Source organism: Dioscorea cayenensis, chromosome 19 (genome assembly GCF_009730915.1).
Source record: "Dioscorea cayenensis subsp. rotundata cultivar TDr96_F1 chromosome 19, TDr96_F1_v2_PseudoChromosome.rev07_lg8_w22 25.fasta, whole genome shotgun sequence".
NCBI classification, from domain to species: domain Eukaryota; kingdom Viridiplantae; phylum Streptophyta; class Magnoliopsida; order Dioscoreales; family Dioscoreaceae; genus Dioscorea; species Dioscorea cayenensis.
The window spans coordinates 26,316,815-26,344,153 of NC_052489.1; the positions used below are offsets into that span (position 1 = coordinate 26,316,815).

The window sequence follows — 27,339 nt, forward strand, 5'->3', positions numbered from 1 at the left end:
TTTTACTTTGTATAAAGTGAGATTTAAACATGCAAAAATAAACACGTTTTTTTAAAAAAAAAAACTGAGTGATATCACACCAAGTCATTAGCTATCTTATAAAACTTGAGTTAATGGTCTAAATTACCAAAAATATATAATTATTTTACACCCTATAGTAAATTGAAGCGATTTTAAGATGGATTTGATATGGTTGCCATCTGAAAAAGGGTTGCCATCTAACTATGCATCAATAGTATATAATAACCAATAAAAGAGTTATAATTTCGGGGAAAATATATTGAAAAAGAAAAAAAAAAATAGAAATTGGAAAATGCAGTACATAAAATTGGTTTTTGAAAAAAAGACATAAAATTGGTTTTCTAGAATAATTTCAATATTATAGGCTCAAGTGAAAACACGTGGTACGGTGTGATTGGCTAGATCTCAGGCACTTCCTTTTCTATTTATGGGGTTTAATAGGATGCGAGGAGAGATTCAGAGAATAAAAACACAGAGCTCATCGGGCTTGAAAAGATCAAAAGAAAACAAAAGGGAACCAATCTCTCGCTTCTCGTCTTCCTCTGCTCTGCGGCCATTAGAGTGATTTGAGAAAAGCTTGAATCGAAGGCTTGAGAGCTTGAATCGTTGAATTGAATCGAGTCTCTTGTTGAAGGATTAGGGTTTCCACTAGAAACCCTTGATTGTAATCCTTCTCTTCGTTCAGGTCAGGTCGAATTCTAATAACACTTAATTTCGTTGTTTTTCTTGCTCTAGATTTGATTTTGTTGTTGCTTTAGGTTTTGTTTCGTTTCTTGAGTTTTTTAGTTAATCTTTTGTTATTGTGTGTGCAGAATTCGTTGCTGGGTCTTTGTGGCGGCGGCTGGATTGATTGTTCTGGTTGTGGATTGAAGAGGTTTCCTAACCCTACCAATCGAAAGCCCGCCCTCCCTTACTTTCTTTTGGTTGTGGAGGAAGAGATTGGAGATGGATAATTGGGGTTAGTGTCCTTTTTTGTATGATTTGTTTGTGAGAATTGGTAGAAAAATGACATCTTGTTTGGTGTTTCTGCAAAAGTGCGTGTTTTATGCAATTATCTTTTTAAATAATTCAGGTTTGCAGTAACACATCCAGTTGAAATAGATTCTTGTTATATTTATATGATAGGGAGAGACTAGAAGAGAAAATCTACATGCATATGGTCACTGATTTAACCATTCTGCTATTGACTAATTCTAATAGATGATCTTGACAATATCAATATGTGAAAGTTTATTTACCTTGCATTGATATTTCGGCGGAAGGAAAACTGATACACTAGAGTGGTATTCTCTATCTTGCTGAGAGTGGTAAATATGAATTATATATATATATATATATATATATGACAGTTACAAGGTAAAAAAAGCTGATGAAATTGAGTCCTGCCTTCTATTTTGCTAAGAAATCAACTAATAAATGTTTTGGAGATTTTTTTGTCGGAAAGAAATTCTCAGAATTATGCTTCAAACTCAATCATTGGCAATTTTTTGCTCCAGTGAGATGGGGCATTTATATAGGAGCATTTATTCTTGCTTGGTTGCCAGGACTTAGGGTTCTATTTGTTTTCACCCCAACTAAATTTCCTTGGCGAAAAAATTCACCCATCGATATAAATTCAACGGATGATTCACTTTTTTTGCTAATGTGGTCTTAAAGGAATCTGTTAGTATGAATCATCTTTTTTCTAGAATACACTATATAAATGCATCAAAGAGAGAATACGTTTCATTTCTTTATCTGTGATGTTGATAATCAGAATGATTTTTTATGGCAGCTGATTTCAGGAATATTGTGGTCCGTAATTGTGCTTGGCTATTTCTGAGAAAAGTCTATTGTATGCTATGTTTTGTTCATCAAAATATGTTCTAGTAGTACCCCTAAAACTTCTATCTGGGTTTATGTTTCTGACTTATAGCATGGCCAATCAAGTTGGTGTTCGCAGCATGTTCTACTGAGCCACTTCTGCTTTAGATGTGGCCTTCATTTTTTTTTATTTGTTCACTGATATGATCATGCGTTATATTTTCAGAGGATGATGAGTTTGTGCCGCCTCCACCTAGCAAAGAACCACCCAAAAGTAAGTGGGATGATGAAGATGTAGAAGACGAAGATGTGAAAGACTCTTGGGAAGATGATGACACAACACAGGTAAAGTATTTGCAATGCTTTCTTTAGCTTTTGTATTTGCTTATTATCCGCACTTCTCAAGCTACTCGCAAGTCAAAGTGTTCATGTTTGCACTTTTTGATGTCTAATGCATCATCTCTCCAAATAAGTTTGCATTCCCTTTTCTCTTGACAACTAACCATATTAGGCATTTTAGATTTGCATAGCATTATATTTATGAGTACAAATCAAGCAAGCTCCAAGTAATATGATGCTATATACTTTTGTCATATATATATATATATAATGTTTTCTTGAAAGTTGGTCGTAATAGTCAACAAGTAAATAGGGTGCTATCAATGTAAAAAGGTGACTGTACTTGAGATTTAATGACTTGTAGATGTAGATAGCCTAACATTGAGATTGCACAGCATTGTTTATGAGTTGTAGAAACAAAACTGCGTGGTCAACTTAACGAAAATACCAATATTAATGATGAGTAAAAGAACAAAATGTCGAGACTAATGATAAATTTATTTCTAGAACTATATTTATGAGATTCTTTTATTTTCTCCTGACTTTTAACATCATAATATGGCTATCAAGAAATCATCAAATTTGCCCACCCCTTCTTATGGGCCTTGGGGACTAGTTCAGTTTTCCAAGAAAACCACAGATACTCAAGGTCTTCAGAATTCCACATAACTCAAGGAAAGATAATAATTGATACTGTACCACTGTCTTTGTTTATCAAATAAGAAGGATATAAGAAGTTTGTCCACCATTTCCATCCTGAGCTGCATGAGAGGCATGGAGTTATACTATCCTTGTCAACAATTTCACATGCGACATTTTTCTTTAGTGAGTATCTTGTTATTCAAGTAAGCTTTCCATTTCAATTGGCAAGTCAATTTCCAGAAGGATAGTCATTGCTCAGCTTTCTATCTTCCATCTATCAAGAAGTCCAAAACAGGTTTGGCTGTGAAGTGTTGCCTTATGCCAGATCTCCATCTGCAATCGTCTTGACTGATCATCTCAAGAAAATTGAAGGTTTTCAATCTTCTTGAACTTTGTTGCAAGTGTAAAGAAACAACTTAGCATTTGATAATTGTTGTTATTTGAAAATATTTCCATCTCAAATCTTAAAATCAGAGATTAGAACTTCTTAGAGGCAGCTGCGGAGTCTTAAAGAATTTTATTTTAAATGAAATATTTGTTACTATTTTCTATTACTGTCTCTAAAACTAAAAGGAGAGTATAATAGATCCCTTATTGGAAATCAATATTGTGAAAATGCTCAAGCCTCAAGGTAATAGAAATCCTTCAAATGAAGAAAGATATCTAATTTAACCTTCTGAGGAAATTTTTGGGGAGAGAACTATTCAAGGGTTCGGCAAGGCGAAGGTTGAATTGTAAGCCCACTGATCTGGTTTGGCCATCTTAGCACTTGATAGTTGATGCTTCATAACGGCAGTTGAAATTTGATAAATGTTCTGTGGTTTGTTGGAGAAAGGGGTCTGAGCCTTTGTGCATATAATTTGGTTATAGAAATGTACTCCCTTGATTATTTTCACGGCAAGTGTCTGCATGATTTGTGATTTCACTGATGAAATCACTTTTTGGTATGATTGGTCCTGATGAAGTAAAGAAAGAGCGTTCCTATAGTCAAAAAGAAGTAATCACTCACCTCACAGGCCAGGTGGAATCTAAGAAAAATTCTTGAAAAGGGCAACTGGCGTTATTGTACTGTCTGAGTTTTTATAAACGGCTGGTAAGGTCTCTGATATTTTCCTGCAGCAGTTTTCCTCTAGTGTTCCATGCTGATTACAACTATCTACAGTTCAAAATTTTTGGCCTTGCAGATGCTCTTACTCTAATATAGTATTTACCTCCCCCTTGTTGCACGTGGTAGGGATTGAAGCCATGTGAAACTAATACTGGCTGATCACTTATATTGCACACAGTATCAGGAACTTTTAATCTTTCTTTTCTTTTCCAAATAATATCATTTTAGTTCCTCTTTTCCAATTGCTGTAATAGTGACATGGATATGTAGATATGTATATATATATATATATATATATTCATGTAATCGCATACTTATGATTGCATTGCATATTGCAGAGTTCCTAGATTCCCTTGTTGTGCTTGCCCCAATATTTAAAGGGTCTAACTAGTTAGATTTTCCTGCATATATTCATACGTGCCATATGATCAGTCCAAGTCATCTTTATTCTACCTTATATATATATATATTGAAAATAGTGTTTTTATGCATGAACTTGATTGAATATCGCATACAAGTCATAGGTTTTTCTCTTAATCATCTTTTTGAGTTGTTTGTGTGAGCTGGACGTTTTTATATAGGCACCCAAATCTGCCCCTCCAGTAGAGAAGACTACAACCAAGCCGGGTGGCAAAGCTGCCGGGAAGAAGGTAAAAGAACCTGAGCAAAAGCCTGAACAGAATGTTACCCAGGTCAACCAAGAAGTAGATGAAGTGCTTTCAGATCCTGTCGCAGAGAAACTCCGTCAGCAAAGGCAAGTCTATCTCTTCCACCTGAGGTCATCTTAATGTCAATAGGATTAGGTTTGAGTAGAGGTAGGAGCAGTAAATTCAGGATGTCCCAGGGCCTGTCAATTGGGTTGAAATGTAGGTTTCCACTGATTTAACATCTTCTTGTAGACTTGTAGAAGAAGCTGATTACAAGTCCACTGCAGAATTGTTTAGTAAGAGTAATAATAGTGATGCAAAATCCCTGGAAAACTTTATTCCCAATTCAGAGAGTGATTTCACGGAGTATGCTGAGCTCATCTCTCATAAAATACGCCCTTATGAGGTAATGTTGAAATTCTTATGTACAACGGTTCTGATAGGACACTTCTTGGGCAAGTACTAACCTAGGTTTAAACTTCAAATTTTAAAACCAGAAAAGTTTTCACTATATTGGCCTTCTTAAAGCTGTCATGAGGCTTTCTATGACTGCTTTGAAAGCGGCAGATGCGAAAGAGATAGCTACATCGGTCACAGCAATAGCAAATGAAAAACTGAAGGCAGAGAAAGAAGCAAATGCTGGCAAGAAAAAGCAAGGTAAGCAACCTAACATTCCAACAGTCAAAATTGAAATTAACAGTGAGTCTCAAACTTACATGTTAGCGCCCGACTGTAATCTCAGGGGCTAAAAAGAAGCAGCTTCACGTCGGCAAACCAGATGAGGACATCGATGTTCGTGGCACCTATGATGATCTTGGAGATGACTATGACTTCATGTGAGATTATTAAGCACTACCATTATTCTCCTTTATGTGAGAAGATAAGATGTCTATGAAGGTAGTTATACATGATTATGGACTTACAAGATGATTAGGTTTCCATGTCTGGACTTTTCTCCAGCTGTGCGAGAAGTAAAATAAACAGGTGTTCATATATGGAAACACTCCCCAAGAGGCCTTTTTTTGTATCAGTTAGATTTATTTTGTTTTATTTTTGACTGGTTCGCTTGTGTTTCCTGGTGAGTACTGATTCGGATGCTTGTATTGAATATTGTTTGAATTTCAACAGCTCCTTTGTACTCCTTTGTTATCAAATGTACACCTGTCTGTTTTGTGTTTAACCCTTTTATTTGTTATACACTTGGCTTAATTTCTGTACTTTGGTGGTGAGTCTCCTGAATAGAATCTCTCTACACTCCATTGTGAACTCAATTTCAGTGGAATTGATTGCCTGTTGCTTAAAGGTTTAAGAATTACAGTCACCATTAGTATTGTGCTAAAAGTATGCACCTCAACAGGTATGTATCAAACAACATAATACATAAATACAAAACAAATAAGGTGAAAGAATCAGTGTCTTGCATGCTTGCTACTTAGGTTCAACTGTTGCCGGTATTGTGTAACCGCCACTATATGCAAAAGCATTGCTACTCAGCTCCTTCTTTGGCAGTGAACCATCATATGGATGGAGAGGAGCATCATCGCCCACTTTTCCGAAATCAGTAGCAGATGGAGGTACAGAATTAAGGGTGTTTGAGTTGATTCCGTTACTCTGCAATATCGCCTCTATTGTTTTCACCACTTCATTCATCGTAGGCCGTTCTGCAGCTGATTCCTCCACACATTGCATGGCCAACTCTAAATACCTTCTGAAGCTGAACAGATTTCCGGAGTTCCTAATTATCGGGTCCATCATGTCTCTCATACCGCAATATTCATCGTCGTATTTATCCATTACTATTCTCACTTCTCGGACAATATACTTGCCCTTCTCTATGGGTTGCCTTGCAGTTATGAGCTCTAGCATTACAACTCCGAAGCTATAAACATCACTCTTGGCTGTCAGCTGCTGAGTCATGTAATACTCTGGATCCAGATATCCCTGCAAGAGTTCAATCTATAGTGAATGAATAATCACTGGTTGCTCTGCTAATTCTTGAATTTTTCTTATTAAAATCAATACAAACCAATGTGCCTTTGACTTGAGTGGAAACATGTCCCTTTTCAATGTCTGATACTAGTTTTGAGAGGCCAAAATCTGCAACTTTTGCATTCAGGTTCTCATCCAAGAGGATGTTGGTGGACTTAATATCTCTGTGGATTATTGGAGGATTAGCCAGTTCATGAAGGTAAGCCAATCCTTTGGCTGAGCCAAGAGCAATCTTCAACCTTCTTATCCAGTCAAGCTGAATGCAACTCCTTCCTGAAAGTGATATGTATATATATTTTATTAGATGCCATTTTTAATGCAAAACAAAATTAATACATATTTGACCTGAAATATAACTCACCAGACAAGCTCTCTCTGAGTGTTCCATTTGGGATGAACTCATAGACAAGCATTTGTTCGCCATGCTCAAAGCAAAAGCCTGCAAGCCCCACAAGGTTCTTGTGATGAACTCTAGAGAGTAATTCAATCTCTGTCTTGAACTCAAGACCACCTTGCATTGATCCTTGTTGTGCTCTTTTGATTGCTACCAACTGCCCATTTGGTAGCATTCCTTTATATACCTGAAAATGATAGAGAAAATTCAGTTTACTAATCATGTTTTCGAATGCACATTCTCTTATATTCCCCAAAGTGATTCACCTTCCCATATCCTCCAGATCCAATTTCATTGATTTCTGAGAAGTTATTGGAACTCTTCTTTAGCTCATCGAAAGAAAACCATCTCGCGCCTTTCAGTTGCGGTATTCCATCAGAATCTTTACCTCCAGTTTTCCATGAAGCTGAATTCACAAAGAAAACATTAGTTTCATACTAGAGAAGATAGTTATACTAATAGTACTACATTGGTTAATTACTTAGACAGAGTTATGTTACCGAAAGGTTTGCTCAATTCCGCTGCTCTCTCTGCTCTGTTCCTTTGTCGCAATGCATAGAATCCCACCGCCATAAGGCCGATGATAAGCACAATGCAACTGAATACTATTCCAGCAACTGCTGCTTTACTCATTGTTGACCGTTTTTGGCTAACATCTAAAGCAACATAGTTTACAAACAAGCAAAATTCTTCGTAACCAAGTAAGAATTAGTAGTAATTTACCTTGAAAAGAATAAGGAGATGCAATGAAATAGTATGGTCCAAATATATTTGGAGGTTTGTATGTCTGATTGCTGAGATCAAATCCTATTCTTAGAACTTCCAATCGGTTGAAGTACATTCCTGGAGATGGGAAGAGCTTCACTTGCACCTCAAGATACTCATCACTGTTAAAGAATGGGTTTTCAAGGTAGACCGAACCCGGAGAGAGGCCTAGTTTGGTCCAGAGGCTGGTCTCTAATTGTTGGAACAATGTGCTGTTTGTCACACCTCTGAAGTTTGGTGCTCTAAATACCATAACACCAGTGTATGGATAAGCACAGCTGCAGCTCTGAGGATTAAGACTTTGATCTGGTGGACATGAATTTGATCCACAGTTTGCAAGACTTGTGGAGTATGATGACAATTGATTCTGCTCAAGGCGGCAATATATCGTATTCTCAATCTGTGTGCTGCATGCAGGGTTCCCAACAAGTCTGCAATGCTACAAATTTTGTTAAAATGATGAATTCAATGCCGAAAGGAACCTTGTGATAACATTGTTATTGCTTACATCAGTGTGCTATTGTAGCTGGAATTTGCAGTGTATGATATGATCTCGTTGTTTTGGAAATTCACAATCTGTAACTGAGGACTGATGTTGTTGCCCATGTCTAGTGTTCCATTGAATACATTGTTGTTAAGAATCCTGTTCAAATAAAGAAAAAAGGTTTATAACAATTGGTGCTTGTTTTTTCATTTCAATTAGAAATGGTTTGTGTTTGAGAAGCTTACACTTGTTGGAGTTGAGGAAAACTGAAGAGGTTTTTCGGCACCTTTCCTCTGAGCCCTCCTGATGATATCACTCTGAATGGATAATGTTTCACAATAAGAATGTCTTGGATGAGAATTCCTGATAAACTAAAAGCAATCTAACTTGAAATCTTATCATAAGTGTTTGGAGAACATACAGAGCAATGAGAGATTGTATCGTCGAGAACCAGACAGGAGCTTCTGAAGCAGTGAATGTGTTGTTGCTTAAATCTCTATAGCAATGTAAACATATCTTCAATTAAATCAATAAATGATAAAAATAAGCAAACAGAAATAATAACTGTGTGAATTTTCTTACACATAATTGAGGTGGTTCATTCCAGTGAGATTAGGCAAAGCCCCACTTAGTTTATTGTTTGCCAAGTTCCTGAGTCAAAATAAAAACAAAAGAGAGCCAAATCATTGAAGTACATCTATGGTGCTTGAATTTATTCAATCCTTGAATTGGTTGTGATTTCTTACAGTTCTGTGAGGCTTGTGAGATTGCTGATGCTAGACGGAACTCTTTGATTAAAACCATTCTTATCGAGCCGGCTGTTCAACAATGTACATTATATTAACAGAAATTTTTTTAGATTAATATAATGGTTTCATGTTATGGTAAAAACTTACAGAGCTTCAAGGGATTGAACCAATCCTATAGTTGATGGTATTTTACCAGTGAAGTGATTGCCATCAAGAAGTCTGCCCAAATTATATCAAAATAGTCAGATAAAAGCTAACAAGGAAGCAAAAGACATGGAACAAGTAACAACTTACAAGTGTATCAGTGTCATTTCTGAGCTGAAAAGGCTCGCTGGAACATTCCCTGACAATTGGTTTTTGCTGAAATGGCTGTAAATAACACAAAATAGAGAGAAGAATCATATCATTAATCAGTAATGACAATGAAACAGATTCAAAACACTCACAAGTGCTTTGTGTTGACAAGGAGATCTAAACCAGGAGAGGTTCCTATTGAGATTGGGAGATTCCCAGTCAACTGATTGTCAGCCAAATCCAACCAGTAGAGATTGGAAAGACTGCCTAAAGAAGCGGGTATCATGCCGGTGAACTTGTTCGAGTTCAGAGCTCTGTGAAAAATCATTGCAGTTTAGTGAAAAGCAGAAAAATTTCATGTTTCAAATTATTATTATTATTATTATTATTTTCCTAACGATATGAAACTTACAAGAATGAGAGTTGTGGTAAAGTGCCTAATTCCTGTGGCAGGCTACCAGTGAAGCTGCATCCAGCCAGTATCCTATAAAGATCATAAAAATGTTTAACTAATTAATGAGGTTGATGATGAATGCTCACAGTTTAATGAATCCAGTTTAGGCTATTACAATGTAGAAAGATTCTTCAGGTTGCCGATATTCGGAGTAAGACTACCACCGAGACCGCTGTTAAATGACAAATCCCTGCAGATAACATGGTTCATTTATATACATTTATAGATATTAGAATTCTTTGGTAGTATCAAAGAAGTGAGCTTTGATGTGAACTTACAGGGACTGTAATTCTGAGAGTTGGCTCAAATCACCACTCAATGTACCTTGGATGCCCATGGTTGATAGTTTCCTGATAGGATGATAAATTTGAGATAAAAACAGCAGAAATTTTGAATCTGAAATAATGAAAAGAATGAACAAGAAGAAGACTAACAGTGCAACCACTCTTGAATCACTGCAAATAACTCCTTCCCATGGTGCACCACAAGGATCATCTGACTGCCCCCAAGTTGGTGGTGTGTTCTTCCATTGACTCATCAAGGACCTAAGAGCATTGACTGCAAGTGATGTTTAAGGCAGACAAATACACTAAAGTTAATTGAAATCAATCAACATAAAATTTAAATCATTTCATTAGTAATAGAGAGACTCTACCATCTTGTTGATCAGTGTCAGCAAAACCACCTCTGAGAGCTTCAAAGAATAAGAAGAACAAGAGAAGGCATTTGCTCGTCATCGCTACTCCGATACGATGACAATTAGCAGTGGATTAGAAGATGTTTAGAGTTAAGATGTTAGCACAGGACAGCCTAACAATTATTATGCATGGAAATCATTATGATTAATAGGGAAGGGATCCAAGAATGTATCATTTGATACTATAAGCACAGCCTTTTCTTTGAAGTTAAACAACCTTTTTTGATCAACTGAAATTGACCAATTAAATGGATGGATGGATGGATGGATTTCATCAACAAGAAACAATGGAGAAAACAAAGAGTTTTATGATGCAATGCAACACAAGGTTGGAGTTGTTGTGGCATTGCTATTATTTTAGCTTCATGTTGAGTGTCTGTTGTGTTGTAGTGCTTGTTTGTATGGACCATTTGGCATGCCTTGCTTTGCTTCTACTTAATTAATTCATTCAATACCACATGAAAATGAACTGCTGATAATTTTCTCCTTTTTTTTATTTTTTTTTAATTTTTTTTATGGCCTTGCATCCTTATACATTTATTAAAAAGATTTTTGTTTCTTTTTTTCATGTGTTAAAAACCTTAAGGTATGCATGTTAAAATCTCAACAACAACAATAATAATAATTGAAAATCTGGTTTATAATTGAGTAATGTTGTTTATAGAAATTTTTTTTTCATGGTAAGTAGAACCAAATCATAACATGAGTTTCTTTTTCTTTAAAATGTATATTACCACATCTCAAAAATATTAAGTGATTAACCACTCAATTTAGTAGAATGTTCAAATTCTAATTTATACAATTTTGATCCCAATTTAATTTAAATTACCATAATAAAAATTTATTAATTATTCTTTGTTCTATTTTTTTTTACTTGTACTTGTATCTCATCTAACATATTTTGTTTGATTTATCTATTATATTAAAAAATATTATTCAGCTAAATGCCACCATAAATAGTAAGGTTTATTATATTTATTGTTTAGAAATTTGGATTTCAAGCGTGATGGTATATATAAATAAAGGTTAATAATTATATATATATATATATATGAACTACAATTTAAATCCAAAAATAGTAAAAATATATACGTGGTTAATTCACCTTTTTCAAAAAAAATAATAATAATAATAATGATAACTGATTTGAAATATTTTATAATCTTTAGAATGTCATCAATCTCCAAGGGGGATCAATTGCTTTGTGAATATCAGAGTAAATTATCCCCTTTCAAAAAAATTGTGACTAATCTATCCACTTTGGCCCTTTCTTCCTATATATATATATATATATATTTATATACATAAACAGATGTCAATTGGTACCTGTGTTCATGCATCATGGAGAATGTTTGTCAAATGGTATTAAACAAAGAAACAAAGGAAATGACAAAAAGATTACATATCCTTGTAACATTAGATAATTATTATTTATAGCTATGCCTGCAATGATATCTTTATTATGATCCAATATGTTAAATATAAATTATCACCTATTCCAACATTATAACAAAATTCCCCTTTTAATTAAGAGACTAAGCAGCCGGCCACTAGCCAACAAGTCTTGCCTTGCAAATGAAGTGTGGATGTTGAACAAGAGTGATGAGGGACCAATGCTTTTAAATAGATACTTTAATCACTGATCAATTAAAAACAATTGATTACTTAATTAATTAATTAATTAATCAAGCACACAGCTCAAGACCACCGTACACTTGAGAAGCCATTCTAAAGTCCATAAAGTATCAAACAAAACGTTCTCTCCAATGACTAATGCATCTTCCTTCCTTTGATCTTGCTTGCTCTCTTCAGAGGATTTTTTTTTTTATAAGTTTATTAATTAATGGATGTTACAGGAGATTCATTCGGCAACTCATTGAACCAGTTTAAAGATTATTAAATATCTCTAATTTTATAATATATATATATATATATATTATAGGATTCAGGCGTCTAGATTAAGATAACCATGTTTATTGATTTTGCAATGAGATATATGTTTATCAGAAAAGCAATATTTTCATAATTTTTTTTAATCTTATTATTAAGTCTTATTGGTTCCAAGAAGTGTGAAAAAGATTCTAGTACATAAGTGGTGGATGAGAGGTGGATAGTTGACTCAGTTTAGAAAGCTCAAAGAACTCATTTGACTGGTAAAACAAGTTAATTGTTACATAGAGATATCTAAACTATATTTGTTGATAATAATAAATAAATTAGCAAAACATAGGAAGAGGGTGCAAGGGTGAGTTGGATGTGAGAGCCGGCAACAGAGCATTGGAAGAGATGTTGTGGTTTTATTGGGACTTGAAGAGCAGCTTCTTCATTCTTATTTTTATTTTTTAATAATGTAATTTGTAAAATAAATATTCTGAGAGTTAACAAACGTATGGTATCTATAGATTGACAGCTAGAACTTAAGAGAAAAACATAACTCAAGACAGCATGGCTTGTCATTGTCATCTTCATGATATTAGAATTTGTCAAAGGAACTCTTGTGCTTATCAGATATTTTAGGTTTCCTAGTACTTGCTTTGCATTCTTGAAAAATGCTTCATTGTTGACTCCACTTAAAAAATAATAAATAAATAAATAAATTTAATTCCTCTGGGAAATAATAAGGAAGCCAAGCTCACCCATTTAAAATCTGTTAGATAAAGGTAATTTTTGTCTAGAATCTGAGATCAAACTATATATACAAAACAGAATCTCAAAACCTGCTTTCATCACACTAGAGAGGAAACATTAGTGAATATATATATATATATATATATATATATATTCTTGTTTTGACAAAGGAGCTAAGCAAACTGAAATAAAGCTACAAAACATAGCAGACAAACTATATACAATTAGAACAAAAGACAACAGAGTGATCATGATCATGTTGGTTTTGGTTTCTTAGAAACAAAGACGATGCTGCAGGTACCTGGTCCAAAAGTCTTGAGTTTTCACTTTAATACCATGCTCAAGATGGCAGTATATATCCTTCTTTGGTTTACTTCAATACAATGGCTGCATTCCTCAAGGATAGATATCTCTGAACATATTCATTAGGAAGGTATCTGATGCACTTGAGAACATCTGGACTTGCATATCGGAGGCTGGTTCTTGGGTCAACATATGGTGCCTGCATTAACAAATTACTTCCTGTCACAATAAAGACACTAAACCATGCAAATTCAACGCATAAAGTGAAAAATCAGATATGTGTTAGGAGCTCGAGGAGGATAAGCGGACACAAAAGAGTATATTGGTGCAAATGAAATGCTTGACAAAATCTATAGGTTGAAAATTTTTATAAAGTGAAACATTTATATTGGACAATAGTTGAAAACTTTTGTGGTAAATTTAGATCCTAGCATCCACAATAGTTAAGGCAAAGGAGTTTGTCAACATAATCACTTTCATTAAGCTGTTAATTATATAAACCCATCCTTGCATTTAGGAAATCTTAATCTACGAATATTTTGACCCGACATCTTATTGTACACTTGAAAAATGTCCTCATGGAATTAAGCTTATATTGCTGGAAGTTGAGATGCAAATTTTGGCATATGATGGATATTCAATTTAAGCTTATCTTTCAAAACAGGCCAGGCCAATCCAGTCCATCATTGACAACCTTATATAGTTAGGTTAGGACCAATTGGATATATACTGATCAAATAGGATGGTAATATGGTGCAACTACAATCTAATCTACCTCCAAGATCCTCCTAGTTGTATTTGTCACCTTACAAGAAATCAAGTAAAGGAACAAACAATCCATTGCGCAAAAACCTCCTAAACATGGGAATCATAGGCAACGTGAAAGATAACTTCTCATGGGAGCATTCAAGGCACCATAATAAAGAAGAGGCATACATAACAAATTTTGTTCCTAGATTATTAATGAAGGGGGCCTACAAAGGCTCAAAAGCCATTTGGGGTTGTTTCCTTTTTCTTGGGCTTTCTTCATATTGCTTTATTCTCTCCTTTATATTTTCAAATGATAATAGAACAGATCATCACTTTAATATAATATGTTTTCTTCTTAGTTGAGTCTAATTAATGTTCCTTCTGTATTAATTACCCTTTACTTTGTGACGGTCGATGTCATTGATTTGTAGCATCCAATGCAACTTTCTAGGTCCACTCAAAATAAAATCTTATGAGTTGCATGCATGAATCGCATAAAAGTATAAATTGGTATTTAGTGCATATATGCATACACATATTTATATTTCGATAGAAATATACGAGTCATAGGAGTTTTGAGCTTTGTTAAATTTTGCAGTAAACTTAAACTATGGGTATTGTGATCAGTTTATAACTTTGGGTTAAAACCAAATCGCAATTAACTAGGAAGTTCTACCTAAAGTGGCTTTTACAATAATAGTGAAGATTTTGAGTTATATATAATTAATTATGAATAAAAAAGGGAGTTTCCTGCAAAAGCAGAAAATTTCAGAGCTATCATAGATGGTTTTTGACTAAACATCGTTCACTTAGCAAAGGCATTAGTATGTGCTTTAATCTACTGTTATATGATTGCCCTCATTAAATAATATAAAAATCTGTAAAGCAAAAATGTGTCTGATAGTGGAAGCATGGTAACAGTAAACATGCCATGATGAGCTGATGATGGAAAAGATATAAAAGCATTTCTAAAGAAAATAAGCCCCGCAGATAAGACAGCTATATACCTTGAATCCAGTGACATCACAAAATTTCTTTGGTGGGTACATGGATGGTGGCGACTCTATGCTTAAATCTGAAAACAAACGTTGAGTTATGTTAGAGGACACTTTGGCACAATCACAATATAATAGGTAAAAGGAAGTCTCAAGACTATAACAACAATAAATCCATATGCAGAGTTATCAAGATTGAAAAAATAAAATGTGCCTAGGGAAAAGGTAGTGCACTGAATTAAATCTGAATTTGTTCACTTTTCATATGGGTAATTCAAGCTGGTCAGGCTAGACAAGGAATTAAAACTAGTAACCCAAGTTAAGGCTATTTCAATCAAACATCAAACTAAACCAAATTAATCACCATAAACTAAAACATACAACAAGAAGGGATAATGATAGATTGAGTTAGGCATATCTCTGAGCATGCATATAAACCTGGCTCCCAATTAATGCTATTGCAAATTCTATTATGTAGGTTTATGCTTGTCTTATCCATGTTCCAAACCAAACTTCTCCACCTACACATAACTTCCACAAGTACATTTAACAAGTACTAAATCCTTTCTCATTTGGCTCATTCTAAGTCTTCTTGATCAACAAGCGGGGAAAAAGTACTCCTGGCTTTATATCTTTCCATCATCATCATCCATGTGAAGTATAAGACTCCATAAACCAAACCCTCACCTGATGTTTCTTTTTCTTCAAGTCTGCATAGTAAATCAAAGCTGTTCATTTCTCTTAAGCACTCCTAATTTTTTCTCCATTACAAACCAATCCCAAGGATAAATCCACAACTTCTCTCTCTGCATTCTCACTTTTCAATTCTCCTAGACGGCAATAACTCAGCATTTTTCTTTTATCCAAAAGCCACAACAACAAATGACAGAACTTAAGGAGCAAGATAACTAAAACAGACGGGCACAGAAAGACCTAAAGGCCCTTGCATTAACAACAGACTACACCAAATGCTTTGTGGGAAAGATCCTTTATAGGAATAATATTTAGCGAATCAGGCTACAGACTTCACCAAAGCAAGGAAATAATTTATAAGAGGGACACTATAAGTAAAAATGCTAGGTTTCATCTAAGCAGGCTTGATCCGTGCATATGTGTGGACATAGTCAAACCAAGTGCCTGGCTTCAAAGCTGAAATCAGCACAGAAAATTAATGATGAGGCAAACTGTTCCATTATCCCACCACACCGTCAGCCCACAACAAAGATCAACTTTTTGCATTAATAGAATCTAGAAACTGAAAGAAAATCCACAAAAAAGCTAACCATTTAAAAGTTTTTAAATTTAATTATGCAAACAGAAACAATAAACTCTCCATGCGCTCAATCTTAACCTCCTATGAATCCGAGTCTTAGAACAAAACATTGATAAAGTTAGCCATGTAATAGAAGAGTAATATGAGAAACTTTGAGCAGTCAACTCTTTCTAGATGGCAAAGAATGGCATCGAGACAAACAATTAAGAAACAAGGGGAAGATATCTATCTATATGTGAGTGTGTGTGTGTGTGTGTGTGTGAGCGAGAGAGAGAGAGAGAGAGATCGCACAGTTGGGTTCATTTTCCAGGAAGTTCTCAGCCTGCAGGATCTGCTTCAGATGCTTCCAATGGCGACCACGCGATTGGGCTTTAGGGTACTTATCGGACATCTGGATCCTCTTGAAAGGCAGAACGGCGAGCAGCGCCATCTCCGAGTTCACCACCTCCGGTTCCATAACGCTTGCTTCCAAGAAACCTAAGAAAACCCATCCATGGCCCTCAGTTTTCTCCAAAGAAACACTACCAAGGAAGTAGATGGAGAGAAGAGGATCAAGAAAACCCTAGAATCCGAGAGAGGATAGGGAGTTACCGAACGAAATGGCGGAGATCGAGGACAGCGCAAGGAAAGAGGAGCGGAGACGATGCAGCGCTTGAGGTTGAAACCACAGAGAAGCTTGAAGAGGATACAAGAGAATTTCAAGGAAACTCCGGAGCTTGGAAAACTCAAAACTGTTTTCAATTTCTGTTTTCAAGGAACATCGTTGTGAAAATAGAACTCATCTCCCTAGTTCTAGTTCTGGAACCAGGAAATACTTTGGTTCTAACCTATTAAAATTTGATATGTGTCCTCAATCACAATAGAAAAAATATAATAATATCTCACATAAGATACATGTCAGAATATAATAGGCTGAAACTAGTAAAATCCCTGGTTCCAGAACCAAGGGAGATGAATTCGTAAAAATAACCGGGAATAAACTGGATTTATTAATTCATTAATTCATTAATTAATGCTTGTGAGTCTGTGACTGGGTTTTTTTAAAAAAAATAGAATTTTTGGTATTTATAATTTTTAAAATTAACGGAAATTTCATTATTTTATTGTTTTAAATTATTTTCTAATATCATAATATATATATATATATATATAAATGTGTGTGTTTTTTCCTAGGCCTTAAAAGCACATGTATCAAGCTTGTTTCGAGTAAATTTTTTGGAATTCTGAAGACGCTCTAGTGCGCTTGCCCTTGTCTGATTAGCTAAAATATATTTATTTATATTTTTTAAAATTAAATTTTCCTATTTATAAAAAATTAAATGTGAAATAAAATAATTTCATCCCTCCTTAAAGTTTTTGTTTATAACGTGACTATTATTATACCTCAATCATATCTAAAAAAAAATTAAAATCTTGACCTCTGACATAAAAATTAAATGTCTTACTATTCAATTATTACTGTAATTATCACTTTTAATATTTTCATGAACCTCGTAATTTAAATGTTTTTTAAATAAATATGAAATCTAAATGTATTATTATGTGTGGAAATATTTATGCAGTTTTCTCAATTAATTTTTACCAACCAACACAGGTGCGGCTATCATCATTAAGGGTAAATTAATACTGATATCAAGTGATATTAGTTTATTTTAAATCAAAATCTATTAATTATTCATGCTTTCTTAAAGATAAAGACAAGAGGTGGGCTCTTCTTAGAATTCTTTATGTCCCTTGTTAGATTGCCCAGTTTTAATGTTTTATGCCAAATTATTGGTTTTCAACTGGGTTAATTAAAACCAATTAACTGTGGTATATCTGGTTACAATCCTGATCCTTAGTAAAATCTAAAAAGGATTTAATGCAATTTATTGCCATTGCTTGCTGCCCGAGTTACTCAAATATCAAACAGAGAATATAAATTGGCTCAGTGTTGAAAAATATAAATATTAATATATGTGTTATCGTAGAAAATTCGTATGTTAATTTAAATCCCATTTAAATAAACTATCTCGACCATAACTTTTTTTTTTATTTTATTTTTATAAAATCCTGTATTTTAAATGGCGAAGTAATTTAAAATCAATAGTGGATTTTTTTAAAAAAATTGGGCGTGAAATTAAATATAATTTTATTTAATTTTTCAATTTATTATAGCATTCAATATATTACTATTAGACTATTACGAATGTAATGATAATAAAAAAAAATTAAAACAAAGAATCGTCAGTTAGCTCACTAGTAATAACCCATGCTTGTAATCGAAAAATCTCGAGTTCAAATATTTTATATTAAAATTCATTTTCTCAAAAGCTATATAATGAAGTATTTATTTCTAAAAAGTAAGTCAATGCATTATAACTAATACATTTTCATACATGTTTGTCTTTTACTCTGTTGTTTGTTGATTTTATTTTAAAAAAATAAAATAAAATAATAAAAAACATCTAAATAGCTCAAAGCCACTTTTCATACATTTAAAACAAAATTATATATTTAATGAAACCAATAGTACGAAAAACAAGCGTCGGTGTGACCACACCCCAGTAACATAGTAGTTGCTCAATCCTATTCATCAACATCCCAATTAAATAAATAAATAATTAATTAATTAATTAATTAAATAATCCAAAACTAAATTAAAAAAAAAAAAAAACCCCAACTCCCCACCCGTTAATCATCTCCAAAACCGGCCGCATTTGGCAACAAGCAAAGCACCCCCTCTCCAACAATTCAAATCATTTCAAAAGCGCTCTCAATGACTGACCCCCCGACAAAACCCCCCCAATTTCAATTTCAATTTCAATTTCAATTTCCCATTTTCCCCCTCTTCACACGCTCGCATTCGACCCCCAACCTACTTCTCTCGCACGTGCCACCCCCAAAACAAATCCATCCCTCTCTCCCTTCTCTCTCTCGTGTCCCAAACAACGCCCCTTTCTCTTTCCTCTTCTCTTCCCCTCCTCCTCCACCTCCCCCACCCTTTTTGTTTTCTTTTTCTTTTTTCTTTTCCTTTTTTTATCGCTTCGCTTTCGTTCTTGCTCGCCGGCTTGCCGGCCGTGCGGCGGGATCCGATCTCCGGCTTGGATCCAGTGTTGGTTACCCTGACGGTTGGCATTATTGGAAGGAAGGGCTGGAGCAATGTCGACGGAGGATGAGAAGCTGTTGAAAGAGGCGAAGAAGCTCCCTTGGGATGAACGGCTTACGCATAAGAACTGGAAGGTGAGGAACGACGCCAACATCGATCTTGCCGCTGTCTGTGACTCCATCACCGATCCTAAAGACCCCCGCCTCCGTGACTTTGGTGAGCGTGATATTGCCTTTTCTTGATTTGATTTGGTGTTGATCTGTAGATCTGTGTCGTTGTTTTCGAATTATCTTTTGAATTGGTGTCGGTTCGGAGCTCACTTGGTGGTCTGGTTGTTGTTTAGATCCGGATTGGTGTTGGTTTGAGGGTTTGGATTTATTCGTTTGTTTTTGTGATTCAGGGCCTTTGTTCAGGAAGACGGTTGCGGATTCGAACGCACCCGTGCAGGAGAAGGCGCTTGACGCGCTGATTGCGTTTTTAAGAGCGGCAGATGCTGATGCTGGGAGGTAAGAATGGCGGATAAGGATCAGCATTGATTGTTGGGATTGAGTGCGTGTTTGCCGCTTAGTGTTGTGTTTTACTGACTTAATTTTCATTTTTTTATTTTATTTTATTTTGGTCAAGGTACGCAAAGGAAACCTGTGATGCCATTGTCGCAAAGTGCCTTACAGGACGTCCTAAGACAGTGGAGAAATCTCAGGCTGTATTTATGCTATGGGTGGAGTTGGAGGCGGTTGATGTTTTCTTGGTATGATTTTTGTTTGTTTTTGAAATTTAGTCAGTCTGTGTTTTGTTTAGCATATGTATTGTATAATTTAACATGAAGATGGAGTTTCATGTGGCATTTGAGGCAACAATTCAAGCCGTGATGCCCTGATTGATAATGTCATGTTTATGACGTCTTGATCGGCTTTAGATTTTGAGTGTGCCTTCTGTCAACTTAGGTTTAAATTACTGTTTGATTGCATTGTTCTTTTTATGCATGCTCTGCTATATTGATTTCAGTTGGTTTGCTAATGGTGATATGGTACCTTCTTAGTACATGTTATTTTATGATTCATGGCCATTGTGCAATTATTATCATTCTAAAGCAGCTGGCCTTATTGATTTGACTTGTTAAAAATTGATTTTTCAGGAAGCTATGGAGAAGGCAATTAAAAATAAAGTTGCGAAAGCAGTCGTTCCAGCTATAGATGTCATGTTTCAAGCTCTTAGGTTCCATAATTTTATTCTTTATTTTTTAAAATTTGAACTGATTTCTGTAATGACAAGTAATTTGTAACAATTATCTGGTGCACAGTGAATTTGGAGCAAAGGTCATCCCTCCCAAGAAGATTTTGAAAATGTTACCTGAACTTTTTGATCACCAAGACCAAAATGTCCGTGCTTCTTCTAAAGGACTTACACTTGAATTATGTCGCTGGATAGGGAAGGATCCGGTAAAATCCATTTTGTTTGAGAAAATGCGGGATACTATGGTGAGGATAGTCATCTTTTTTTTTTGGTCCACGTATCAATGTTGTAAGTTATAGTTGAAATAACTATTTCTGTTTCACTTGAAGAAAAAAGAGCTCGAGGCTGAGCTTGCTAACGTTACAGGAACTGCAAGGCCAACCCGCAAAATAAGGTTTTACCTTTCTCTCTGAACTATCTTTTAATCTACATATGGTGCCTTTATGTTCACCATTTTGTGAAATTAAACACCATCGTGAACCTAGATATGATTACTGTATAAACTGTGTCAAATTGGACACTCTATAGCAGAACAGGAGAGGTAAATGCCTTCATTAGTGATGTGACACCCAAGATCAACCTGCTTGGCTGTTTAGGAACATTATTCAAAAGTCCTTCATGAGGAACATATTTTTGTACAACATAACCAAAATTATGATAGTTTTTTATCATGTTTTTACTTTGGCTTGCATTTGATATGCTTTGAAGGTCTGGAAGCTAACCACCGCTAAACCATCGTGGCATTAGTTATATGGTGTACAAAAAATTTAACAGGCTCATTTGGTTTTGTAGACAGATGTGCTTGTAGTTTGTGAATGCTTGCCTATATGTATCTGTCTTTTATATATATTGCTGGTAATATTTTGTTTATCATATTAGTAATTGTATGATGTGTGCAATGTCTTAGTGGTGTTTTGCCAAAAAAGGCATTTTACTTTCTAACCCAGACATGCATCTTATAGATTGAGTATGATTCATGATATTGATTTATTTATTTATTTATTTATTTTTTTATTTTTTTTTGCTTTGCTTAAGATTGATGTGTTGTAGTAAAATTTGTAGTTTTTGATTATGCGATTGGCTCTTACATCTAGGACTGATGAAGTAAACATATGCAATTTCTTTGATATTTGGTATGGTCCGTATGGAGAAGATGTAGTTTGTTTACATAAATATCTGAATTTCGCTAAAGGTCACTACTGATGGATTTGTCTGTGTTGTGATACCCAAGTATGTTTGAATTATTTAAGGCACATTTGGGATGACTTATCTGAAGATGTAGATGCACTTGTGTTATAGTGATATTCAGTGATGTTTGCTCAACCCTTGCTAGCCTTCTGGATGACTTCGTAATCTAATGCAAATAATTCATATACTCATTTAAGATGAGTATCATTTTAATTGCTATAATGTCTTAAGATTATTTACTTGATAGCATAATAACTATTTCTTAGAAGCTGTTTACTGTATTTTATCATAGTAACCTTGTACAGCTCGTAACAGTTTCTGAAGATGTTCAATATGACACCTGTTATTTTGAGTTTCTCTGTGCATCAGGAAAATGTCATATGATCTTTTGACTTAATTTTTAATTAAATTGTTTATAAAACGATTTAGCTGGTTGGAAACCCCATTTTCTTTAGCAGTCACAACTGTTTATGTTAATAATCTCAAACACAATTATTGGTGAACTATCTGTATTTTTGTTGGGAACTAAAACGACATGTCATCAGGCAAAGCTTTGAACATTTTATCAAGGATCAAGGTGTATCACTTATCTTTGTTATGGGTCTGTATTCTTTTTTAGAATAAACTGGAATGTGGTTGGGTAGAATTGTGGATTGGTTTCTTACATACAACGTTGAGTATTTATTTAGTTGGCCAAAATATTTTAAATTTCATCTAATGGCAGGTCTGAACAAGACAAGGAGCCGGAACAAGAAGTCATCTCTGAAACTGCAGGTACTGGTGCTTCTGAAGATTCTGTACTTGAAGGTAAGGAATTAGTTCATGCATGTAATTACAGTTGCTTTTTTTTTTTAAATAGTGTCTTACTCTTGTACTTTTGTTGACCTGGTACTATATTGATTTGAAGTTATCATTTCGTGTTATGGATAACCTTTTTTTTTCCAACAAAAATTTCAGCCCCTCAGGAAATAGATGAATACGAGCTTGTGGATCCAGTTGACATACTGACTCCTTTGGATAAGTCCGGATTTTGGGATGGCGTGGTATGTTTTTTCTCATCCTTATTACTTATATTTTTGTTTTAATATATGGTTGTGAAGTTCCAACCATCAGATTAGTTAGAGCTTGTTTTCTGTGCCTTCAGAAAGCTACTAAATGGTCTGAAAGGAGGGATGCAGTTGCAGAGCTCACTAAGCTTGCTTCGACTAAAAGAATTGCTCCTGGTGATTTTACTGAAATTTGCCGTACTCTTAAGAAGGTAATGTTATTTTTTTAATCTCCATTTTGGTAGCCTCTGTGTATCTATCTTACCTGAAGGTAATATTATTTTGTTTATCACCATTTTGTTAAGCCTTGTGTATCTATCTTACCTTGATTGACCTTGTAATTAGTGGATATAAAGATTAAAGTCATTTGGATATCTGTAGGTTCATCAGTGTCACTACATATAGACATCTTCTACTGCCCAATTTGGATCCCATATCATTACCAATGTTGTTGAGCAACCATTTTGATGACTGGATCACTACCAATTTGGATCGTATATCCTACAACATATAGACATTATTATAATTTTTTTCGTGAGGTTTTAATTAAATATCTTCTGTATTCCAGCTTGTTACCGATGTAAACCTTGCTGTTTCTGTGGAAGCCATTCAAGCAATTGGAAATTTAGGCAGGGGCCTAAGAAATCATTTTTCTGGAAGCTCGCGTTTTTTATTACCTGTACTTCTTGTAAGTATATTGGGCTTTTGGAATATTCTATTTATACTGGGATATTGATTCATTTTACAGTTGCTGACATGCAGTATGCTTTTGTACTGTTCATTTGAGCATATACTTGTTAGGATATTGCTGAATTTTCGTGAATTATGTAAATTGCTTTATTTACATCATTGAAATATTAGCTTCCTTTGTGTTGCTTCTTAGGCGGTGTTTGTTGGTTTTGCTTGAATTTGTTTTGGAGGAAAAAATCTTTTGGACTGAATTTTGACATAATTAATATTAATATCAATATACAAATATATATATATATATATATATATATATATATATATATATATATAAAATTCAGAATTAAATTTTTTTTTTCTAATTAATGAGGTGTTTCTTGATATTAATGATTTTTTAATATTAATAATTGGTGGGGTAATCCCAAAACCCACAGGTGCCGTTTGGTGGAGGGTTTGCCATTAAATGGGTTTACTCCCTAAAATGAACACTGCCTAAGTGATATATCTTCAATATGCTACTAATTTCAATATTATTTGTGTGTTGGATGACCTGTTGTTGGTTTTTTAAACTTTTTCCTTTTCAATAGGAAAAGTTGAAGGAGAAAAAGCCAACTGTGACTGAGGCTCTTATGCAGACTCTTCAAGCATTGTACAAGGCTGGATGCCTTTCTCTTGTTGATGTTGTTGAAGGTTATCATTTTTTTCTTTTATCGATCCTTGAATTTTTGCTTTGGTTTGTTTTTGTTGAATATTTTATATGCTTCAACCACAATTTTTCTCTAGCGTAACAATCTCAATTAATGTGATTACCTGCTGGGTTGGTCATTTGTTGAATATATGTTATCATTTTTTTTCTTGCTATTTGTTAAGTTTTGAGAGAATCTTACATTTTGTTTTTGGTGTGTGTGGGTGTATGCGAAGGGACCTGGATTAGGATTAAAATGTGGTTTATAAGGCACTTCCCCTTTTTATGAGTCAGAGGCCTTCAGTCATATGTTTCGTCTTTTTCTCCAGTCTTCTTCACTCCATTAAATAAAAGAAAAAGCCGATGAAAATGTTTGAGCTATTTCACTTATAGTTCTATGTTTTTAGCTGATTTAACTTTGAAATGTTCCTGTCCACATTCACGTTAGAAATCTGCTACAAGGTCGATTTTAAGAAGTGGCATTGGTGAGTTATCTACAAAGCGCATGCATACAACTTGTTCTAAACTAAATTTAGATTCTGAAAGCATAAGGAGAATCTGCTGATGACATTTTTCTCAAGATCTGAAATCATTACATCAAGGACTTCTTTATTTGCATCCTTTTGTGAAGCTGGCAGTATTTACTGCATTTGCCTCTTAGAAAGTAGAACAGGAGCATACCCCTATGATTAATTTTAATGCAAAATTATTAACAGATCAGATATTTGTTTAGCTGGCAACGGCCTTTCTAAATATTTATTTCTTTTTTCTGCAGATATTAAGGTGGCTGTGAAAAACAAGGTTCCACTTGTGCGATCATTAACCTTAAATTGGGTCACGTTTTGTACAGAGACAAGTAACAGAGCAGCTGTTCTTAAGTTGCATAAGGATTATGTTCCTATTTGCATGGAGGTTAGTGCATGTTGCTTCCTCTTTCATCATCTTCTTCCTGCGCCCAGGTATCTTAAATGGTTTAAGTAATAATTGATGCTTTCTTTTTGACATACCCGGATTATTTAGTGCCTGAATGATGGTACCCCAGAAGTAAGAGATGCAGCTTTTGCTGTTTTAGCTGCGATAGCTAAGGTAACAGCAGGATAAGTTTCTATTTTTGTTTTCTTTACTGTTTGTTTTCATATTTCTTGTAAGGTTCTCCCCTAATGTATAACCTTTGCTCCTTTATTTTTCTAGATGGTTGGTATGAAGCCTTTAGAAAGGTCACTAGAAAAACTTGATGATGTGAGAAAGAAGAAACTGTCAGAAATGATTGGGAATTCAAGTGGTGGCATGGTGTCTGTGGCGGGATCAGGTTAACTTTTTCCGTCCATCTTTTTGACACTCATGATTATGCGATATAGTTTTCCTTGTCCTCAGGTTAACTTGTTTGATTCCATTACCAGTTTCAACGTCAAGTGGAGGTGTTTCTGGACATGAGGTAAGATTCTGCACGGTCTTTTCAGTTATCTTTTGCTTCTCTTTATTTGTTGTATTTACTGTGCTTCTATATTATTTGTTGTATTTAGTAACTTCTGATTTGTGAGGAGACCAGGATCATATAAATTTCTTATTGGATTATATCGCATAAGATTGTTGCAATAGAAGTTTCCCTTTGTCAACCTGTTCAACTGGAATATTAGATGTATTTATAATGTTGCGTAAATTGTACTCGCATCAGATCAGAAGATTCAAGTCTTGAATATTTTTTTTCCTTGAATCTGACTGACAACAGATGTGGCACATTAAGTGTAGTTTTAAAACTTATATTGAAGCTTTACTCAGATGAGGCCCTGCAAGTTATTTTCAGAAGGGAAACTGTAAATTTAAGGCAATGGCAAAAGTGCTTCTCTGTTGATCTCAAATTAAACTTCCTTCTGTATATCACATTCATTTCTTGTATTTGACCTTGGAGGTCGAGACAGTTGTTTTTATTGCTGTAGTTCAATATAGAATTTTACTTTTATTTATCAAATAAGTTTTGGAACAAAATGCTTGGTATATGTCATATCACAAGCATCCATATATGAAAAGGGACACGGGAAGCCTGACACTACTTCATTAGTGGGTGTTTTAGTGGTGCTATTTGGAAATCAAAAGGAGTTTTAACTTGTTGACTGTTTAGGTTAAGCCAAAATCCCAACTTTTAGGCCAAATATGTAAATTTGGAAATGCATTGTATATCTTCGTCAATGCAACCAAATATTAGATTAGGGTTGAGCTCTTGGTTTGAAAAGCAGGAGCTCCAAATGTCTCTGGCCAAAATGCACCCTTGGCGATGAATATAATGGCATAATTTCTTAAACTTGATTATTTTTAACACTAACCATCCTTTGTTGAAGCTTGATATTCCCCATTTGATCATGTCCAAGAGAAACCGTGAGTCCGTGATCATATCCTTTGTTGAAGCTGGAAAGAATATCGTTTTCCTCTCTTTCTACATATTTCACTGAGGCCACATTAGATCAGATATCTTCACATTATTGGGCATTCTTTCTGCTTGCTAAGGGGCTTTTTTGCCCCAGCCATTGTACTGATGATGTTGGTTATAATTTTTCGGTTTTTAATATGTGATACTTTTCAGTTAAATTTTTCCTTCTGAAAATTGAAAACAATTTCTTTTAATTTTTTTCACCTTTCTAAAAAGTAATCTATCCTTTTGAAGGTTGCTGACAGTGCCTTTGTTCGAAGATCTGCAGCTAGTATGCTTAGTGGGAAGAAGCCTGTTCAGGCTGCTGTAAGTCATAGTGGAAAACTCATTTCATCATGTGGCATCTTCTTACATAATAACATCTTTCTGATTTAAGTAGTTGTTGACTTTGTATCAGCCGACCGCTAAAAAGGGTGGCCCTGCCAAACCGAGTGTTGTAAAGAAAGCTGAAGGTTCTGGGCAACTGAAGACATCAGTCTCTGTTGAGAGTGAAGATGTGGAGGTATTACTTACTAGACTTCAAATTTCATTCGCTATTATCCATATAGATTATATTTTGATTAGAAATACTATATTTGCAAGCTACTACTGAATAGCAGCAAGAGGTTGAAAGCTATGTGTGCTTGAGATTCCCCATTCTATGTATCACTTG

At 34.6% G+C, this 27,339-nt stretch overlaps 4 protein-coding genes across 6 annotated transcripts in view; 2 read left to right on the top strand and 2 right to left on the bottom strand.

Annotated features, from left to right (window-relative positions):
- The first annotated feature begins 468 nt into the window (after nt 1-468).
- Nucleotides 469-5,740, top strand: LOC120249477 (eukaryotic translation initiation factor 3 subunit J-A-like). 2 transcript variants are annotated; one of them, XM_039257999.1, is made up of 7 exons: nt 469-711; nt 834-979; nt 2,051-2,169; nt 4,495-4,667; nt 4,813-4,966; nt 5,058-5,217; nt 5,303-5,740. In XM_039257999.1, the coding sequence occupies exons 2-7, from the start codon at nt 967-969 to the stop codon at nt 5,398-5,400; spliced, it is 717 nt and encodes a 238-aa protein (XP_039113933.1). In that variant the 5' UTR covers nt 469-711; nt 834-966; the 3' UTR covers nt 5,401-5,740. The 2 variants fall into 2 exon arrangements, with proteins under 2 accessions (XP_039113933.1, XP_039113932.1); XM_039257998.1 differs by having other exon boundaries at nt 469-706.
- A 113-nt stretch (nt 5,741-5,853) lies between these two features.
- LOC120249476 (probable leucine-rich repeat receptor-like protein kinase At5g49770) lies at nt 5,854-10,632 on the bottom strand. Of its 2 annotated transcripts, none has more exons than XM_039257996.1 (19): nt 10,345-10,632; nt 10,124-10,247; nt 9,968-10,039; nt 9,805-9,879; nt 9,648-9,719; nt 9,388-9,549; nt 9,236-9,310; nt 9,089-9,160; nt 8,939-9,010; nt 8,775-8,843; nt 8,614-8,688; nt 8,438-8,509; nt 8,217-8,351; nt 7,667-8,139; nt 7,444-7,599; nt 7,210-7,349; nt 6,911-7,130; nt 6,587-6,822; nt 5,854-6,501 (listed from the first exon to the last, which is right to left on the bottom strand). In XM_039257996.1, exons 1-19 carry the CDS (start codon nt 10,424-10,426, stop codon nt 5,989-5,991), a joined length of 2,895 nt encoding a protein of 964 aa, XP_039113930.1. In that variant the 5' UTR covers nt 10,427-10,632; the 3' UTR covers nt 5,854-5,988. The 2 variants fall into 2 exon arrangements, with proteins under 2 accessions (XP_039113930.1, XP_039113931.1); XM_039257997.1 differs by having other exon boundaries at nt 10,124-10,234; nt 10,345-10,369.
- A 2,448-nt stretch (nt 10,633-13,080) lies between these two features.
- Nucleotides 13,081-17,122, bottom strand: LOC120283480 (chromatin-remodeling complex subunit ies6). Its single transcript, XM_039290174.1, has 4 exons — nt 16,927-17,122; nt 16,627-16,812; nt 15,075-15,142; nt 13,081-13,516 (listed from the first exon to the last, which is right to left on the bottom strand). Exons 2-4 carry the CDS (start codon nt 16,790-16,792, stop codon nt 13,385-13,387), a joined length of 366 nt encoding a protein of 121 aa, XP_039146108.1. The 5' UTR covers nt 16,793-16,812; nt 16,927-17,122; the 3' UTR covers nt 13,081-13,384.
- A 2,138-nt stretch (nt 17,123-19,260) lies between these two features.
- LOC120249292 (protein MOR1) overlaps nt 19,261-27,339 on the top strand; it is a 17,293-nt gene continuing 9,214 nt past the window's right edge. Inside the window, exons 1-17 of the mRNA XM_039257797.1 lie at nt 19,261-19,639; nt 19,824-19,929; nt 20,048-20,171; nt 20,559-20,638; nt 20,724-20,901; nt 20,986-21,050; nt 22,569-22,651; nt 22,802-22,887; nt 22,989-23,102; nt 23,459-23,578; nt 24,165-24,267; nt 25,038-25,174; nt 25,283-25,348; nt 25,454-25,571; nt 25,663-25,697; nt 26,922-26,993; nt 27,085-27,189. Coding sequence (XP_039113731.1) covers nt 19,477-19,639; nt 19,824-19,929; nt 20,048-20,171; nt 20,559-20,638; nt 20,724-20,901; nt 20,986-21,050; nt 22,569-22,651; nt 22,802-22,887; nt 22,989-23,102; nt 23,459-23,578; nt 24,165-24,267; nt 25,038-25,174; nt 25,283-25,348; nt 25,454-25,571; nt 25,663-25,697; nt 26,922-26,993; nt 27,085-27,189 — 1,755 coding nt within the window. The 5' untranslated portion in view covers nt 19,261-19,476. The remainder of the gene's footprint in view (nt 19,640-19,823; nt 19,930-20,047; nt 20,172-20,558; nt 20,639-20,723; nt 20,902-20,985; nt 21,051-22,568; nt 22,652-22,801; nt 22,888-22,988; nt 23,103-23,458; nt 23,579-24,164; nt 24,268-25,037; nt 25,175-25,282; nt 25,349-25,453; nt 25,572-25,662; nt 25,698-26,921; nt 26,994-27,084; nt 27,190-27,339) is intronic.

Bases quoted from the DNA above. Each gene is read 5' to 3' on its own strand.
- LOC120249477 (XM_039257999.1), top strand. The intron at 4,967-5,057 runs GTAATGTTGAAA...TTTTAAAACCAG, and splicing joins ATAAAATACGCCCTTATGAG to AAAAGTTTTCACTATATTGG. The intron at 5,218-5,302 runs GTAAGCAACCTA...CTGTAATCTCAG, and splicing joins TGCTGGCAAGAAAAAGCAAG to GGGCTAAAAAGAAGCAGCTT.
- LOC120283480 (XM_039290174.1), bottom strand. From the start codon at position 16,792: ATGGAACCGGAGGTGGTGAACTCGGAGATGGCGCTGCTCGCCGTTCTG. The intron at 15,143-16,626 runs GTGCGATCTCTC...GTTTGTTTTCAG, and splicing joins CCTGGAAAATGAACCCAACT to ATTTAAGCATAGAGTCGCCA. The intron at 13,517-15,074 runs GTATATAGCTGT...TTGTTAATGCAG, and splicing joins GTGATGTCACTGGATTCAAG to GCACCATATGTTGACCCAAG.
- LOC120249476 (XM_039257996.1), bottom strand. From the start codon at position 10,426: ATGACGAGCAAATGCCTTCTCTTGTTCTTCTTATTCTTTGAAGCTCTC. The intron at 8,689-8,774 runs GTAAGAAAATTC...ACATTGCTATAG, and splicing joins ATGAACCACCTCAATTATGT to AGATTTAAGCAACAACACAT. The intron at 6,823-6,910 runs GTGAGTTATATT...TATCACTTTCAG, and splicing joins ACTCAGAGAGAGCTTGTCTG to GAAGGAGTTGCATTCAGCTT.